This window comes from Orcinus orca, chromosome 13 (assembly GCF_937001465.1).
Source record: "Orcinus orca chromosome 13, mOrcOrc1.1, whole genome shotgun sequence".
In the NCBI taxonomy this organism is placed as follows: domain Eukaryota; kingdom Metazoa; phylum Chordata; class Mammalia; order Artiodactyla; family Delphinidae; genus Orcinus; species Orcinus orca.
The window spans coordinates 39,728,597-39,746,696 of record NC_064571.1 but is presented as its reverse complement, the minus strand read 5'-3'; the positions used below and the strand labels follow the sequence as shown (position 1 = coordinate 39,746,696).

The 18,100-nt window shown below is 38.6% G+C and overlaps 1 protein-coding gene across 1 annotated transcript; it reads right to left on the bottom strand.

Annotated features, from left to right (window-relative positions):
• Nucleotides 1-284: 284 nt before the first annotated feature.
• On the bottom strand, nt 285-14,237 carry CCT4 (chaperonin containing TCP1 subunit 4). The gene is made up of 14 exons (XM_004280647.3): nt 13,962-14,237; nt 10,291-10,343; nt 9,725-9,814; nt 8,672-8,780; nt 7,870-8,012; nt 6,456-6,577; nt 5,974-6,106; nt 4,829-4,968; nt 3,709-3,805; nt 3,516-3,626; nt 3,292-3,422; nt 2,916-3,150; nt 730-843; nt 285-496 (listed from the first exon to the last, which is right to left on the bottom strand). Exons 1-14 carry the CDS (start codon nt 14,086-14,088, stop codon nt 482-484), a joined length of 1,620 nt encoding a protein of 539 aa, XP_004280695.1. The 5' UTR covers nt 14,089-14,237; the 3' UTR covers nt 285-481.
• Between the last annotated feature and the right edge of the window lie 3,863 nt (nt 14,238-18,100).

Genomic DNA, 18,100 nt, shown 5'->3' with positions numbered 1-18,100 from the left:
TTCACTTTTCTTCTGTATTGTTAACTTTTCAAACAGCATATATATTATTGTAAGCAGGGATTTATCAGGGTGATGAGCATACTGGGCCATTTTTCCTTCTCAATACTTCTGTTAAAAAACTAACCGAAAACTTAAAAGTACCCAGGATTAAGCCCGTAAGGAAGTTAACAGGTAAGTGCGAAGTCTTCTTTCCCTTCCTATACAGATTTCTCAAGAGGATCAGAGGTAACAGAGGTTGTGAGGGCAGGGCAGTGGGGGTAATGCAGGAGCGCAATCAATTAATCTGCCCTTTGAAACCATATTTTTAATGTTTTCATCAAACTGTGTCAATACAATTTGAAGCAAATGCCAGCTGGAAAACCAGGCCCAGAAATTCATAAAGGAAACAATCTTCCAAACAACAAGGAATGCCAAGGTGCTCTTCCACTCCAGCTGCACTATTAGTGGCCATGATGGTACCAGTCAGCCAGTGTTATCCATGTTACCGACTGTTTACCTGAAAAGAGAAAAACTTAGATTTCAAAACCTGTAAGGACAGAATTTTAAGGATGGAAGATGTTTAAGGTGGTTATCCAAATCTCCCTATTTTTATAGGTGAAAAAAGACTAGAAGTATGAACTATTTTCACCCAGACTAGCAAACTAACAGCATTTACTGCCCCCCACCCCAACTCTTCAAAAATATGCCTTTCTGACCTTGTAGGGAAATTCACGACCTGTATATACTTACCACATCATCAATTTTCAGAATGCTCCGGACAGTTTCAGTTGCTAGAGTCAGTGCACTGACTGAAACCAGCAGAGGCTGGACAACCAGTTCCTCCAGTATGTTGGAAATACCACCCTGCAAACCAGTACAAGTTGCTTTTAGTGTTTGTAACTGATCCGTATCACCAACTACAGTTACCAGTAAACCTCAAGGCCTCTCAAACTTAGTTTTCCCTTAGTCTAGTCAAGAGTCAGATACTCTCTACTAAGCTCTTCTCTACACTGTAGCTTGTATTTCAACTAAAATTTGGCAGAATTGAATTCCAAGCCTAACTCCAAAACAACTCCTTATAAGCATCTTTTAGTTAAAAATACCCTGGCAAAGGGCCTTCCCTGGTGGCGCAGTGGTTAAGAATCTGCCTGCCATTGCAGGGAACATGGGTTCAATCCCTGGTCCAGAAAGATCCCACATGCCGGCCCGTGCACTACAACTACTGAGCCTGCGCTCTAGAGCCTGTGAACCACAACTACTGAGCCCACGTGCTGCAACTGCTCAGGCCCGCGCGCCTAGAACCCATGCTCTGCAATGAAAAGCCACCACAATGAGCCCGCGCACTGCAACAAAGAATAGCCTTCACTCGCCACAACTAGAGAAAGCCCACGTGCAGCAATGAAGACCCAACACAGCCAAAAATAAGTAAATAAAAAATAGGGGCTTCCCTGGTGGCGCAGTGGTTGAGAATCTGCCTGCTAATGCAGGGGACACGGGTTCAAGCCCTGGTCTGGGAGGATCCCACATGCTGCGGAGCAACTGGGCCTGTGAGCCACAACTACTGAGCACGCGCGTCTGGAGCCTGTGCTCCTTAACAGGAGAGGCCGCGATAGTGAGAGGCCCGCGCACCGCGATGAAGAGTGGCCACCACTTGCCACAACTAGAGAAAGCCCTCGCACAGAAACGAAGACCCAACACAGCAAAAATAAATAAATAAACTCCTACCCCCAACATCTTAAAAAAAAAATTTATTAAAATATAAAAAGATAAAGAGTATCCTGGCAAAAATTACATAGATGATCATAGTTATTAAAAATTATGAGATTTGTTTGCTGTACACCTGAATCACAATATTATAAATCAACTATATTTCAGTTAAAGAAAAAAGTTATAAGATTTTAAATTATCTGATTCCCAATTCTGAATTTGGACATGTCTGCTCTATACCCTGCTTTTACGTCATTCTCACTTCCCACTTTTAGATTCCTACTGCCACTATCCTAGTCACCTTTATCCTAGGATTACTGGTGATGGTCGTAACAGGTGAACCTATCTCATTCTTCCCTCCTTAAAATACTCTTTTCAGCACCTTAGCCTCTTGGTTAAAAAAACTTTAGTGGCTCCCAACTACTGGAATTAAAACACAAAAAAACACAAACACCCATGCCTGTCTCAACAACTTAAAGGACTCCTCATTCTAGCTTTTATCTGATCTTTCCAATCTTAAAGTCCACTGTATGACCATCATATAACCTCTGCTCTAGACAAAATGAGTAACTTCTTGGTCCCTCTTACCTGTAAACCACTGCTTCCCCATCTGAAACTTTTTCATTCCCTACCAACCAAGGCTGCAGCTTCATGAAACTTTCCCTAACCAGGTAGTGCCCTCCTTTGAGTTCTGTAACCATTCCAAAAATATCATCTTGGATTGTCAATTTTTTTCCATTACATATTATTTGTCATCTCGATAAAAGGAGACATAAAACATTAATACAGAAGGGGAAATTATTATTGTTCTATGTGTTTACCCTATACAACTACACTAGGCTGGTGCTCACAACAGCAGCAATGGTTGACTACACACCAGGCATCTTTGTAAGAACTTTCTAATTAGTAATCCATTTAATCCTCACAGGCCTATGAGGGAACTATTAATAGTCCCTGTTTTTACAACCAAGAAAACTGAAGCACAGACTACGTAACTTGTTAAAAATTGTACAACCATTAGATGGCAGACTTAATGAACAATACTTCTCACTTAAGGCATAATCTTCATTCTCACTAGATGGCATACATTAATTAACCTGCAGGTCTTATACTTAAATCCAAGGTTAACTCTATTTTTGATTACAAAGCCTTTCATTTGACAATTATGAAGCTTTTAGTATTTTATAATAATCAACATTTTCTGCAGTAACTAAAGATTAAATTATTACCTTTCGGACATTAATGCCTGTAGTTTTTTCTCCTTGGGCATGCCTGTTTCTTAGTTCTGTTACTGTAGAAATGGGATTCAGGCCAGCATTTTCAGCTAGTGTAGATGGAATGACCTCCATAGCATCTGCAAAAGCACGAACGCAGTAGGATTCCATACCACTCAATGTTCGTGAGTATTCAGTTAACCGCAGGGCCAGTTCTATTTCTGGAGCACCACCTCCTGCAATAAGAGCCCTGAAATTCACAAATATATTTTTAGCTTATTTTATCCAACAGAAAGCTATTTTTTAAAAGTAATAACTTAGTATTTATACCTTAATAATAAAAATACCCAAGTTTTTATGTTCAAAATGTTACACAGTAATTTAATATTACCTCTTCTTCACTAAACAGCGAATAACACATAGGGCATCATGAATGGAACGCTCAGCTTCTTCAATCACCAATTTGTTAGAACCACGAACAACGATTGTAACTGTTTTTCCAGGGCTTGCACAGCCTGTAATCTTTAGTAAACAAACTCCTAATTAGGTATTTGAAGGATTAAAACAAATAAAAAACAAACCAGGCAAATAGAAGCTTAATTTTAATATTGCTACCTTGATCAGTTTGCCAGAACCATTTAAGCTGACCTCCTCAGCTAACTCAGCCGATCCCAGCATGTCAGCAGTGAACTGGTCAATATGAGCAACTGGTTTGGTTCCAATAGTCTGAGAAAAATAGTGGTATACACAAATTGAGAAGTCTGAATAGTGAACATTTTCACACATACAGATACTAAGAATATTTTACCTTACAAATGAATTCAATATCTTCTCTTTCAATATCCTTAACCACCATAATCTTCATTTTGTTCAGGAAATGTAATGCAAGATCACTAAGAGCATCTCTAAAATACAAAATCAGTGATTATGTCAATACTAGGTTAGGAAAAAACTTTGCTGTTCAACTCCTTTTTTATGGTTTTAGTAATTTTACTGTTGTTTAAATAGCCAATGATTTAAAAAATTATTTGTGAAGGAAGATGCTTTAAACAGCTTACCAAGTTTATGACCTCAAAATTCTTAAATAAGATTTCTAATGAATATTTAAAACATATCCCAACGACACCATTTGTAAAACACACAATAAAAATTATTTTTCTTAATACTAAATAAGTATAACTGATAATTAACAATCGATGCTTTATGAATTTAGAAATTAAGTATGATGTAATTCAAGACTCCACAAATTTATACACTTTTACACAAATTACCTGCAATGATCCTCCTGACAACCCTTGATACTGAAGGGCAGATATTACTATCCTTGTTTTACAAATAAGCACACTGAGCTTTGAGAACAGTTTATTCAAGGTTACTAGCTATTACATAACTTGTATTTAGAACCAGGTATTCCAACTCTTCATCAAGGTTTCTATATCAAGAGCATCCATAATACTTTCTGGCATAACATATTACTATAGTACATGAGAATATGTCTACCTATTACAAGAAAAAACTGAAAACACACAAAAAAGGGATCAGTTCAAACTTTGGAGAATTCTTCCAATCCATGGACTATCCAGCATTCCCCCCAAAAGAACTTCTAAAATTTCAAGGCAAGCTATTGCATGGACCTTTAAATAAATGCCTCTAAAATTTTAGCTAGCTAATTAATTTTAGACTAAAGTTAGGTTTTTACTTGAGAGTGAGGATATTGGTCTAGAAGGATAATATATCCCACATTTAAATGATCATAACAGGAAGAGAACTCACTTTAGATCATTTACCAGAATACAACAATATCCTAAAATGCAGATTCATTCCAGATTTCTAGTGGTTTACCCACCTCGAATGTTTCTTAAAAAATTGCTAGAAGGGATCCAAAATCAATTATCATTAAGAGGTGAACAAAATAAATAGCCCCACACCTTAGAATAGACTTCTGTATGAGAAGAACATTACATCCTGTTTTCTTAATTTGCTTCACTAAATTTAGAATATAGGCTCTCTCCTCTCGAAGTACTCGGTCCATCTGGACGTAGTCAGAAACTACTATTTGATTGTCCATCTGTTCAGAAAAAGGACGTATTAATAATTTGCATTTTAAGAGTCCTTAAGCAAAAAAGTGAGACTTTTAATGAAAATATTATGTATAGTATAAATTCAACCAAAATCATACAAGAAATTATAGACACGCACAGAAAAAATTCAGAAAAAGGAGTATACACAAAACTTAACTCAGGTTTTTTACTTTCATCTATACAAACTGCTGTCTTATTTTTTACAAGTACATTTTTGATGATCATAAAACATAAGAATGATTATCCTATTTCGTGAATGTCAGTTCTTTTCATATGAATTTACGCATTACTGAAATATCAATAATTTCAGTTGCAACCTTTTTACTCTATGAATTGTTAAAAAAACTGGTATGCTGAAAGGAACTATGAAGGACAAATACTGTTATACAAAGACCTACAAAACAACGTTTTTATGTGGGTTAAAATCTGGGAAACAAACGACTCAACAGGAAACTTGTATGCCAACACAATGTAAAATGAGAGCAAACCTGAATGAGATGACAAAGATCAACCACTCCTTCAGGGGATGGTACTTATGACTGATAGATATGGGAATAATAAAAAATGGTGGTTTTCGGAGTGTGGGTAATAAACTGGTTTTAAAATTCCATTGTGCAAACATAAAGACAAAAGATCTGCCTGCTAGGGAAGGATGGGTAAAGGTTTCTGTTCTCAGAAAGCTAGAAAGAATCTGGAAAGTCCATTTATACTATCACTTTCACATAACCTATTTTTATTGTTTCATAGACATCCCTATCATTATTTGTCTTCATTTGTGAAGTGAATGCTCAATTTCAGTAAATAGCCAACTGAGATTATAGATTTATCATGTGTGGCATCCAACATTTTCTACTTTTATCTAAATTTTACTAATTATTTTTAGATCCTTGCTTTTTATCACTGGTATCAGCATTTTCTATTTTTATAAAAAGAAAAATTTCATTATTAAAAAGTCAAACACCTAAGGAATCATTTCATTTGGTTTTACTTACATCTGTTTTGGGAGCAGATAAGCAGAACTGAATAAGCCCAATCTTAGCCTTTTCAACCCTGGTTATACCAGAATTTGCCACCTTTTGAGTAAGAACCAGACCTTCCACCAACTCACAGTCATCAATTGTCCCACTAAGAAAAAAGAAAACGAAATAGTTATGAAGGGGCGGAAGTCTTCAAGTTTAATAGATTGCTAACAGATTAAAAATCATCAGTCTGATAAAATGTGCTTCAGCCTCACTCACATTTATTAGTGCCCCATTCCTGAACCTCTCCAATCACACCACTGCCCTGCCATCATTAGGGAATATAAATAAATTCTTGAAATTCCCACATTAACACAAGTTGTCATGAAAACAAAACAACCAAATGTATGTGACTTTCACCTATGTACTTTTCATTTAACTTATTTATTTTTGGCAAGAGCTTATGTTTACTTTCAAAATTAATTTTTATTAAAGTTATAATTAGAGATGCTTACCCAAGTTTCTTAACTATTTTAACATCTCTAAGATCTACACTAGTAGCTGTGGCTGGGTCAATCACTTTCATCACTGCATTTACAGTCATTGGAGAAAGGAGACTTGAATATTGAGAGACAACCTAGAATTATTAAAAAAGAAAATAAAGTCAGTGTCGTAACACAAAAAGTCCTAGTTTTTTAATGATGAAGGTATTCAAGAAGTAATCTCAATCATTTTTTTGGCTGGGGTGGAGAGCATATGAGAAAACATTCCATATAAACTGTCTTTTCCACTCAGGTTTGTCAGTCACCATATAAAAACATATGGCTGTGTTCCTCTTTTATTAATATAGTAGTCAGGACTGACTAGATTACTAGTAATTCTACAGGAAATCCAAAAGAACAAGTTAATTTTCTGCTGAGGTTTCCTATCTAAAATGAATTTATGATCAGATGTTATATATGTGCACCCCTATTACTGAGGGGCTGACAAAAATAGCTAATGGTTAACATTTATTGAGCACGTATTATATGTCAGGCAGTGGTTTTAGCACTGTACATTCATATATTCATTCAACCTTCAGACGAAAAACCTGAAACAGCTTAATTTAGTGGAGCCAGCATTAAACCCAAGCAGTCTAGGTTCTATGACCAATGCTTGTAACCACTATGATATTCTGTCTATATTAGTTCTGGGGACATTTATCAATAATATTACTTAATATCACTAATACTATCTAGCTTTCCACTTAATATATAAATAATGCTGATGAAAAGGAAAAAGAATGGGGTGGGGGTGTGACACACAACATAACAGAAAACAGGTGACATGAGTTCCCAAGAAATTTAAACTTACATCACTTCTTTAAGTTTGGTAAGAAAAGCAGCATAGATATTAGTAAGAGATGGACCATGATGGTCAGCCCTATCTTGGGTTCAAATCACAGCTCTACCTCTTATTAGTGGGTCTTGGGTAAGTTATATAACTTCACTAGACCTCTTTTCCCATCTGTAAAATGAAGATACTACAACTTACCTGAAAGCCTTGAAGGAGTAAATTTTACTTGAACTAATTCAGTTACACAAATTAGCTACCTAGTCACTCTTGAGAGTTAACATTTATGAACTGTACAGCATCAAAAATCACAGTGTAGGGACTTCCCTGGTGGCGCAGTGGTTAACTGAGCCCATGTGCTGCAACTATTGAAGCCTACGCGCCTAGAGCCCGCGCTCCTCAACAAGAGAAGCCACCGTAATAAGAAGCCCGCGCACTGCAATGAAGAGTAGCCCCTGCTCGCCGCAACTAGAGAAAGCCAGCAGGCAGCAATGACAACCCAACGCAAAATAAATAAATAAAAATAAAAATCACAGTTGTGCTTCTTAATGAACCTTAAACTGTAATTTTACAATGATCCCACAGTGCTTGTCTCACCTTTGAGTTCAATGAAGTGGCTGCACTATTTAACAAAGTTTCTCTGTCACTCAGTTCCACAGGTCGAGACATGTCAGTCAAGATTTCAATACCCTTTTCCAAAGCCTTCTGGAATGACTCAGAAATGATGGTGGGATGAATCCCTGCCATTTGTGAAAGGTGAGTTATTTAATTGTAACAGATAAACTTCATATTTGATATGACTTAAAATTTCTCTGTTCATTAAAATTTCAAAGTAGTCATAAATTTTAAATTAATCTTAAATAATAATGGTTTGAATAACCTTAACCACTAATATGTCTAATATTTTTTAAATTTCCATTTAATTTGGAATAGATCAATTACATACTCCTATGATATTTAAGACTAAAACCGATTTTTCACTTTTCAAAACTCTACAAATCTACATAATAATTAGAATAAGTGACTGGCGAGTCACTATGACATTTAGGCACCATTTACCAAAGCAGGAACCCATACTTTTTCTCCTAAATCACAGTTCTCATTTATATCTCGTTTAGTACACCACCAACCAGTCATTTTTGAAAAGGAAAATTTTATCAAGTTCCATTCAAAAGGAAACCTAGCCAAAACAAAAACAAATAAGAACAAACAACACCCCCCAAAACCAAACCCAGAAGCAAAAAGAAAAAAATTTCTAATTCATATGGTAAATATACCAAAATTTAATCTAAAAATTCCTGCTTAAAAAATTCTGCTCCAAATTAAATTGTAAATCTCATATTACTTAATATTTTTTTGCCTTTATTCAGTAATAAAGCATGTCCTATGTTCTACCCACCTTTCTGAAGAAGCTTGGTACAGGAATCTAAGAGAGAGCCAGCAATAATGACCACTGACGTCGTGCCATCTCCTGCTTCTATATCCTGAGCCTTAGATAGCTCCACCAGCTAAGTGAACAGAACATGTCAAATTGCTCAATGAGAACTATGAGAACCCAGTAACATCTAATTCAAATATAACATCAATGACCTTCACCATGAGGTTCACATATAGAATTTGATTATTATCAAAACTGTAAGATTCAATATACTTGACTTCTGATTCGCTGTCCACCTTGGTCTCATTTAAAAATGACGACCTATATAGTTGTGGCATGCAAAATTCTACTTACATACTTTCTAACAAGCTACATTATGATTTCCAGTTCAGACTAAGGGTTGTAAATTTTTTCTTCCCAGTACTTAAGAGAACTATGGGTACCCTGTAGACTCAGAAGCTATGAAATGCAGCATTCAGATGAGAGAATATTGTCAGTTTGAAATCCCTGGCCAAGTTTATCTAAACTGACCCTGCATGAAGCATAGTCTGATTCATTTTCAGTCATCTTTAACTAATTAAAAGAGACTTTTTAACAGATAGGAACTTCTAAGGAATTTGTTTTTGCTGAAATGGTGACTTCTCACTTGACACTGTAATCACTATTATGATCTGTAGTTGAATTAGAAACTGTTTTTAAAAATAAATGTCAGTGCAAGTTTAAACACAAGATTTATTTTGCAAACAATTAAAATGATTTTGCTCTCTTTCAGTTAACACCCATTGAACTAATAATTTGTACAATTTCATGTTTTTCTCCCTTCCTCATATGTGTGGCACACTGCTGTGAACAAAGACAAGGAGTCATGTTTTATTACAACTTGCAATGGAGAATATAATGCTAGACATACAATGTATCCTAAAAATATGCCTGTTTAGCATATAAAAGGAAAAATTTTCACCATGTTTTAAGCAATATCATGTGATCAAATAAGAAAAATTTAACTGTTTACCAAATATCAAACAATACACTTAAAAAACCCCCACAAAACCCTCACCTAAAAATTATACTTACCATTCTGGCTGCTGGATGTAACACCTGCATTTGTTTCAGAATGGTGGCACCATCATTTGTAATGGTCACATCACCTTTTCCATCTTGAATCTACAAAGTTTGGTTTTTTTAAAAGAAAGTTATATTTCAAAAATTTTGTTTTCTTCATCCAGTATTGATGTGAAATCCTAAAAGCTCTACTAATTTGAACACTTCTTGTACAGAAGTTAACTTATGTTTGCATAGTGCTTAACTTCAAATTGTTTTCCCTTACATTGGTATAATGATTTAAGAATACACACTAATATTCCAGCTTTGCAAATGAAATAGCTGGGTTTTTTCCTACTTAAAAGTGAAGGAACTGAGACACCAAAAAAGGGATAGAAACGGTATTATAAAGAATCATTATCATAAATAAAATATGAATTATAGTTAGGTCCCATTCATCCCAAAGTAATCTATCCCTTTCTGAACTCTCAAAGCCTTTCTAACACTTTACTTTTTAAACAGCACATCTTAACCCTCTATAGAGCGCTTGCAGTATGAACAGCAGCACTCAGTAAGTAATGAATGATTGAGCCTTTCACCATTTTATCCATTCCTTTCGGTCCAAGGCTTGTTCTAATAGCATCAGCAACGGCTGTAAACAGAAAAAAAAAAATAAATCAAGACCCTTTAAAGAGCATTTTTACCCTCAAATAATCATTTTGGACTTATTAGAATATGGTGGACAATTCACCATGTTCACTAAAGAAAATTCAATGTCTAATAATAATCTACTGGAAACAGTAATTATTTTACTCCTTTAATTATACAACGCTTCACTTTTTGTTGATAAAATCACTATACATAGCACTTGTACTCTGCATGTGGTAAAATAAATTTTGAGGGTTCACCTAATCTTCCTTTAAGTATCAAAATGGTATAACCTACTTATGCGCTCTGAATGAGGACTATATTATTTTCTCCATTCCTTAAAACAAGCCACGATAATAGGACAACTATATAATTTGCTTATTTGTTTACTCTGTCTCTCCCAACTATAGTATAATTTCTGAGGGCAAAGACTTTTGTTTACTAATGTGAAGCTGGTATATGGATGGACCACAGTTTAAAAAACAGTAACAAAAACCCTCTTTGAACCCAAAACCAAATCAAACAAAAACCCCACAAAAAAACAAAACCTCAAAACCTTAACTAAATCTAAAATCATAGTATTTTTAAAAATTTTTATTTATTTAAAAAATTTTGGCCACACCGTGTGGCATGCAGGATCTTAGTTGTCTGAGCAGGGATTGAACCTGCGCTCCCTGCAGTGGGAGCACAGAATCTTAACCACTGGACCATCAGGGAAGCCCCTAAAATCATAGTCTTTAGACATCATTACTATGTTATGAACCATCTCTGGACATATAGTCTACCACTCCATTCTTCTTATTACTTGTCCACGAGCATGTTTCTATTTTATTGACTTATTATTTTCTAAGAGAAATTGTAATTGATGTACTTGATCCCCTTTACTGCGACAGGTCCAGGACAAACGATTAAATCTCCCCACCCTTTTTTTAAAAAAGATTTAATTTTATTTATTTTTGGCTACTTTGGGTTTTCATCGCTGCGCGTGGGGTTCTCTAGTTGTGGCGAGCGGGCACCACACTTTGTTGTGGTGTGCGGGCTTCTTGTTGTGGTGGCTTCTCTTTGTTGCGGCGCATGGGCTCTAGGTACGTGGGCTCAGTAGCTGTGGCACGCAGGCTTAGTTGCTCCGCAGCATGTGGGATCTTCCCAGACCAGGGATTCAACCCATGTCCCCTGCACTGGCAGGTGGATTCTTAACCACTGCACCACCAGGAAAGTCTGCCTTCCCCTTTCTCATATACCATTTCACCCCATATACAAAGGGCTAAGATAGTGCCCTATTGTTGTATACTCCACAACTAGCATAATGCTTCCCCTTCATTGTATAAACAACGCATAATCTGGACTTCCCTGGTGGTGCAGTGGTAAAGAAGCCCGCACACCCTAGAGCCTGCTCACCGCAACTACTGAAGCCCGCGCGCCTAGAGCTCGTGCTCTGCAACAAAGACAAGCCACCGCAATGAGAAGCCTGCTCAATGCAATGACGAGTAGCCTTGGCTCGCTGCAACTAGAGAAAAGCCAGAAAAGCCTGCGCACAGCAACGAAGACCTAATGCATCCAGAACAAAAAATAATGTAATAATTTTAAAAAAAACATAATCTTAAAGAGGGTAAGAGAAAATATTTGGTATAGTTTAAGAATTATATTCTACTTAATTATTTCATAATTTGGGGCTGCATTTCCTAATTATTCAGCCATCCTTACCCTTTCAGGTGATTTTAGCGAACCCACATGGCCACAATTCTACAAGCAGACCAATTCATTTTAAGAATGCGCCCTTATATTCATCTATGTGAAGACTCTAGAAAGACACATTGTGCAAAAAATAAAAAAAATTCTAGAATGATTACCCCTCTGAAAGTGTTTGAAGTTTAACACACTGTGTAGCAGTACACAATTATATGTTAAATGACTTGTGCTGAATAGTACTAAACGACCACTACTACTTTTGTGTGTGTGGTTTTGATATCATCAACCAATGGTACTTAATATACTTTTTGGTTATTAGCAAAATAAAAAACTGGCTCCATGAATTACGCTAAAGATGCATCTGGCAAAACCTTTTCTCAACCAGTTTGTAGGGTTTTGCCTGACTTGGACAGACTACGAGTGGCCCTTAGTTCCACAAGCTCTCCTCACTTAAGATGTAAGGGTCATGTTTATAGGTAAATAGATGGCCTTTTCTTCCTATATGCATACCTCCCTCGTTCAGTTTTAATTCTCTGTGCACTGATGTTTCAAAAGCTACCAAAGTAAACGTCCCATCTTGTATCCTCCTTGTTTGTTGAAAATCTACCATATTATATAGCATTCTTGCCCACCCCGCTCCAACAGCCCCAGAATTTATCTAACATCTTCTTTCTAATGTAATAAATCTAAGTTTCAACTATGCTCCCTAGATAACTATCCACCAACTTTTATTTCCAGGTAAATATTCTCTCTTGAACTTCCAAATGACTCCTAAATTTACCCATCTGGTCATTCTGACCTCCTCAACTCATTTAGGCTCAAACGAGAACCTATTCTTTCTTCTTCTACCATCCTCCCTTCAGCGCACCTGCTTCTTTCAGCAGCAGCATCACACCCTCAGTCACCTAGACGAATAACCTCAAATATTTGTAAGGCTGTACTTTGTATACATCTGGCTCTTCATATGCTTTCTCATTTAATCCTCACAGCAACCCTCCAAGTTAGGTACTATCTCACTACACTGAAGAACAATCTGTAGCTGCGCGAGTTGTTTTAAAACCCTTTCCAAGACACCAGGCCCTTCCAGATTCGGACCGACTTTACCTTTCCGATCTCACCTCTCATTTCTTCATGCACCTTATGCTCTAACCCGAATGAAATACTCACTGTAGCAAATACACATAACGGCAAGATCTCTAAGCATTTGTTGTCACTTTTCCTTCCAGACTCTTCCACCTCAACCCGACTTATCTTAATCCTCACAACTCCCTTTCTGGAAAAAAGGGCAACTTTCCCTCCCCGATTTTATAAGTAAGGAAACCTTGGTTAAAGGTCACAAAGCCACGAAGTAACGTAACTGAATGAAACCCAGGACTTCTTAAATTCCACCAAAGGCCAAACTGTTCTCTATTTGCTCGTTGCACGTGCAGAGAGGACATCAAAGCACAATGCGGCCTCATAATTATTCTCAAACAAGATGGGTCGGTTGGTTCCCCACATCCCAGTACAATGGGCCCCGCCCCAATCTAAGGCGCAGAGAGTATACCCGAATTCGTTTCAATAGCTGTACCGAAAGAAGCTTTTTAGTAAGAACAAGAAAACTGAAAAGTATTGTTCAAACATTCTACCAGTGGACCGCTGCATGCGGGCCTCGGCCTCTTTCTTAAATAGGATGAATGAATGCAGCACGGCCCGGCAAGAAAAATTATGGGCGTCTAAGACGCAGAATAGGGCAAGTCCAAAGGCCTCCATACTCGGGGTCGGAAATCATGGGCAGAGAACAGACAGGAGGATCCCTGCACTGAGCTTATTCTATGGGAGGCCCACAGGGGATCATCCGAAGGAACAGAAAACGAATCATGCCCATCCAAGACTGGGAGTGAGAATGCACAGCTAAGCCCGGAGGGCCACGGCTTAGGCCGGGCAGCGATACCTTTGGCCGCGGAGATGTTGCTGAAGCGGATCTGGGCCGGCTTATCGCGGTCCTGATAGGCGCTCTTCCCGCGGCCGCCGGCAGCCCCGGCGGGCGGCCCGCTCCGGGTGACTATGTTTTCCGGCATGGCAAGCTTGGACGGGTCTGCGTGAGCTCTGGAAGGACGGATGGACGCGGATTCCGGCTGGCCCGGGACTAACGGTAAGCACCCACCGCCTTCTCGAAGCTTCCGGAAAACTACGCCGGCGCCGGGAGGAGGAGGCGGGGAAAGGGGCCTCCCTGGAGGCCCGGCGCCGCCGTGACGTAGAAGGCTGCCCGCTGCATGCCGGGTACGGGGGTCGCGCCGCAGATCTTGGGGCTGTTGGGAGCTGTTGGCCTGCGGCCCAGTGGGCAGTGGGCGGGCTCCTGGGAGGCAAAAAAGACCACCTGCGATTGAATAAGGCTGGAGTTGGGACATCGCATCTCCTTGGCCCTGAGGTCCCTTCTGTTAACTCAAGCTGGACCTGTCCGCTAGGTGTTGTAGCAGCCGGGAGTTACTCCTGGGTGGGTGGGGCAGGGCTGAGTTGGTTTTTACTGGCGGTAGACGTGTATTTTATTCAGTTTTATATATTTTGAAAGCGAGTTGGAAGAGAGGTTGGAAGGGGTGACTTCTTTCCCCCCCTTTCTTGTTTTAATTGAGGTATAGTTGATTTACAACATTGTATTAGTCTCAGGTGTACAACTCAGTGATTAAAAATTTTCATGGATTATACTCCGTTTAAAGTTATTATAGGGAATTCCCTGGTGTTCCAGTGGTTAGGACGCAGTGCTTCCACTTGAGGGGGCACGGGTTACATCCCTATTCTGGGAACTGAGAACCTGCAAGCCGTGTGGCGCAGGCCAAAAAAACAAAAAAACTAATTATAAAATATTGACTATATTTCCTGGGCTGTACAATACATATATCCCTGTAGCTTATTTATCTTATATGTCCTAGCTTCTGCCTCTTAATCCCCTATCCCTGTTTTGCCTCTCCCACCCTTCCCTGTCTCCACTGGTAAACACTAGTTTTTTTTTTTTTTTTTTTAAATATTTATTTATTTATTTTTGGCTGTGTTGGGTCTTCGTTTCTGTGCGAGGGCTTTCTCTAGTTGCAGCAAGCGGGGGCCACTCTTCGCGGTGCGCGGGCCTCTCACTATCGCGGCCTCTCTTGTTGAGGAGCACAGGCTCCAGACGCTCAGGCTCAGTAGTTGTGGCTCACGGGCCTAGTTGCTCCGCGGCATGTGGGATCTTCCCAGACCAGGGCTCAAACCCGTGTCCCCTGCATTGGCAGGGAGATTCTCAACCACTGCGCCACCAGGGAAGCCCACTAGTTTTTTTAAATTATGTTATCTGTGAGTCTGTTTTTCTTGTTATATTCATTCATTTGTTTCAGTTTTTAGATTCTACATATAAATGATAACATATAGTATTTGTCTTTCTCTGACTCATTTCACTTAGCATAATATCCTCTAGGTCCAATGCATGTTGTTGCAGATGGCAGAATTTCATTCTTTCTATGGCTGGGTAGTATTCCATTGTGTGTATATACCACATCTTCTTAATCCATTCATCTGTTGATGGACACTTACGTTGCTTCCATATATATATATATTTTTAAAGAACATTTATTTTATTTTATTTTGGCTATGTTGGGTCTTCGTTGCTGCACGCGGGCTTTCTCTAGTTGCGGGAGCTGGGGCTACTCTTCATTGCGGTGCGCCGGCTTCCATTGCGGTGGCTTCTCTTGTTGCGGAGCACGGGCTCTAGGTGCGCGGGCTTCTGGGCGTCCGTAGTTGTGGCTCATGGGCTCTAGAGCGCAGACTCAGTAGTTGTGGCGCACCTTGTTTGCTCCGCGTCATGTGGGATCTTCCCGGACCAGGGCTCGAACCTGTGTCGCCTGCATTGGCAGGCGGATTCTTAAGCACTGTGCCACCAGGGAAGCCCGATATCTTGACTAATGTAAATAATGCTGCTATGAACATTGGGGTGCATGTATCTTTTGGAATTAGTGTTTTCATTTTCTTCAGATACATGCGGAGAAATAGAATTGCTGAGTCATGTGGTAGTTCTATTCTTTTGAGAAACCTCAATGCAGTCTTCCACAGTGGCTGCACCAATTTACATTCCCACCAACATGCCTGCCAATATTTGTATTTTTGATGCTAGCCATTCTGACAGGTGTGAGGTGATACCTCATTGTGGGGTTTTTTTTGGGTTTTTTTGCGGTACGCGGGCCTCTTACTGTTGTGGCCTCTCCCGTTGCGGAGCACAAGCTCCGGACGCCTAGGCTCAGCGGCCATGGTTCATGGGTCCAGCCACTCCGCGGCATGTGGGATCTTCCCGGACCGGGGCACGAACCCGTATCTCCTGCATTGGCAGGCGGACTCTCAACCACTGCGCCACCAGGGAAGCCCTCATTGTGGTTTTGATTTGCATTTCTCTGATGATTTGCTATGTTGAGCATCTTTTCACAAGAAGAATGTCCTCTATTCAGGTCTTCCGCCCATTTTTTAATTGGGTTACTTTTTTTTTTTTGGTACTGAATTGTATGAGCCGTTTATATTATAATTTTTGATATTAACCCCATATTGGTCATATCATATCATTTGCAAATATTTTCTTCCGTTCAATAGATCGTCTTTTCATTTTGTCAATGGTTTCCTTTGCTGTGCAAAAAAGCTTTTAAGTTTAATTAGGTCCCATTTGTTTATTTTTGCTTTTGTTTCCTTGTGACTGCTTTTCTTTGATTTAGATGTTGGAGTTGGTTGTTGAATATTGATTGATACTAGGTGGTAATTAGAAATTTAAATATACACTGGTTAAATACCAGAGAATCTTAAAAGTTTTGGACCTGTGATTGCCTACCAAATCAGGACTGCCTGTCCAGTTAGTATAGTGCCTTAGTTTTACAGTATTTTCTCCTGCATAACATAGCCACTGACTCTTAGGGAGCCTGAACATTTTCATAACAATCATTTAGTTCAGTTATGTGCTAGTTGCAGTGCTAAACCCTTTACACGTTTCATCTCATTTAATACTCTCAACAATCCTATGAAGTAGGTGTCTATCTTTTTTGGTAGGAGATAAGGGAACAAAGCACAGAGAGAACTGAAGCCCAAGGTAAACCTGTAAATAGATGGAAGAAGTATTCCAATAGAGCAACGACTTCAGAGGTCATGAGCTAAACTGCTGGGCTTTTTTTACTTCTATATTTTAATATGAAACTAACGCAGGTGAGGTTCTTTTGATATTTGTTCACAAATAGTTACTTAGCATCCATAAAATGATGGATGCCTGGGATAAGTTCAAGGACAATTGTTTATAGTACTTAATCCTGTGATCTTTAGGAGCTTATACACTCACTCAGGTTACTGGCTGTAGAAGATGAAGCTTCTTAGGTGCTCTGAGATCTGTAAGTCTAGGGCTGATTTCTCTTTAAAGGAGCAGATTACTTCTATGCAGCCCACAAACATGCTATGATTATTTGTTAAAACAACTGGTGTAGTATGATGGAAACAAGTGTGATGATGATGGAAATAGCATTAATTTGGGGGCTCAAAGTTCTGGCTTGAGTTCCACTTCTGCTATGTATTAGCTATGTAATCTTGGGTGAGTCATTTAAGTTCTTTGGGTCTCATTTTCCTCATCTATAAAATAGGAGGGTTGAATTAGATGGCTTCTAAAGGCTTATTAAACTACTAGTTTTATTAGTGTGAGGAATAGACCTGTCAGCCAGAAAGGACAAAGCAGAATTTGGAAGATGCCATTATTGGCTTTTGGGGACAGTCTCCATAGGTATGACAATTGCTTTAATTAGCTGAGAGGTTTCAAGTTATAAATACATATTTTTCTTTTTCTGTGACAACTGATATTGGAATTATTTTTCTTCCTAGGATTAAGCAATAATAAATGCTGAACATTTGATTGCTTAAAAGTATTGGTGTACACTAATTCTCTATTAGAATGGAATTTCAATAAGTATTAAAACATACAACTTTTGTAGGATACTTTATAGATACAAAGCACTGTTGCTAGTGAAGGATAGACATGTTGGAAAAATTCCTATTGTATCAGATCCAAGCATAGTTAAGACATATGTGGGAATGTTGGCAATAACA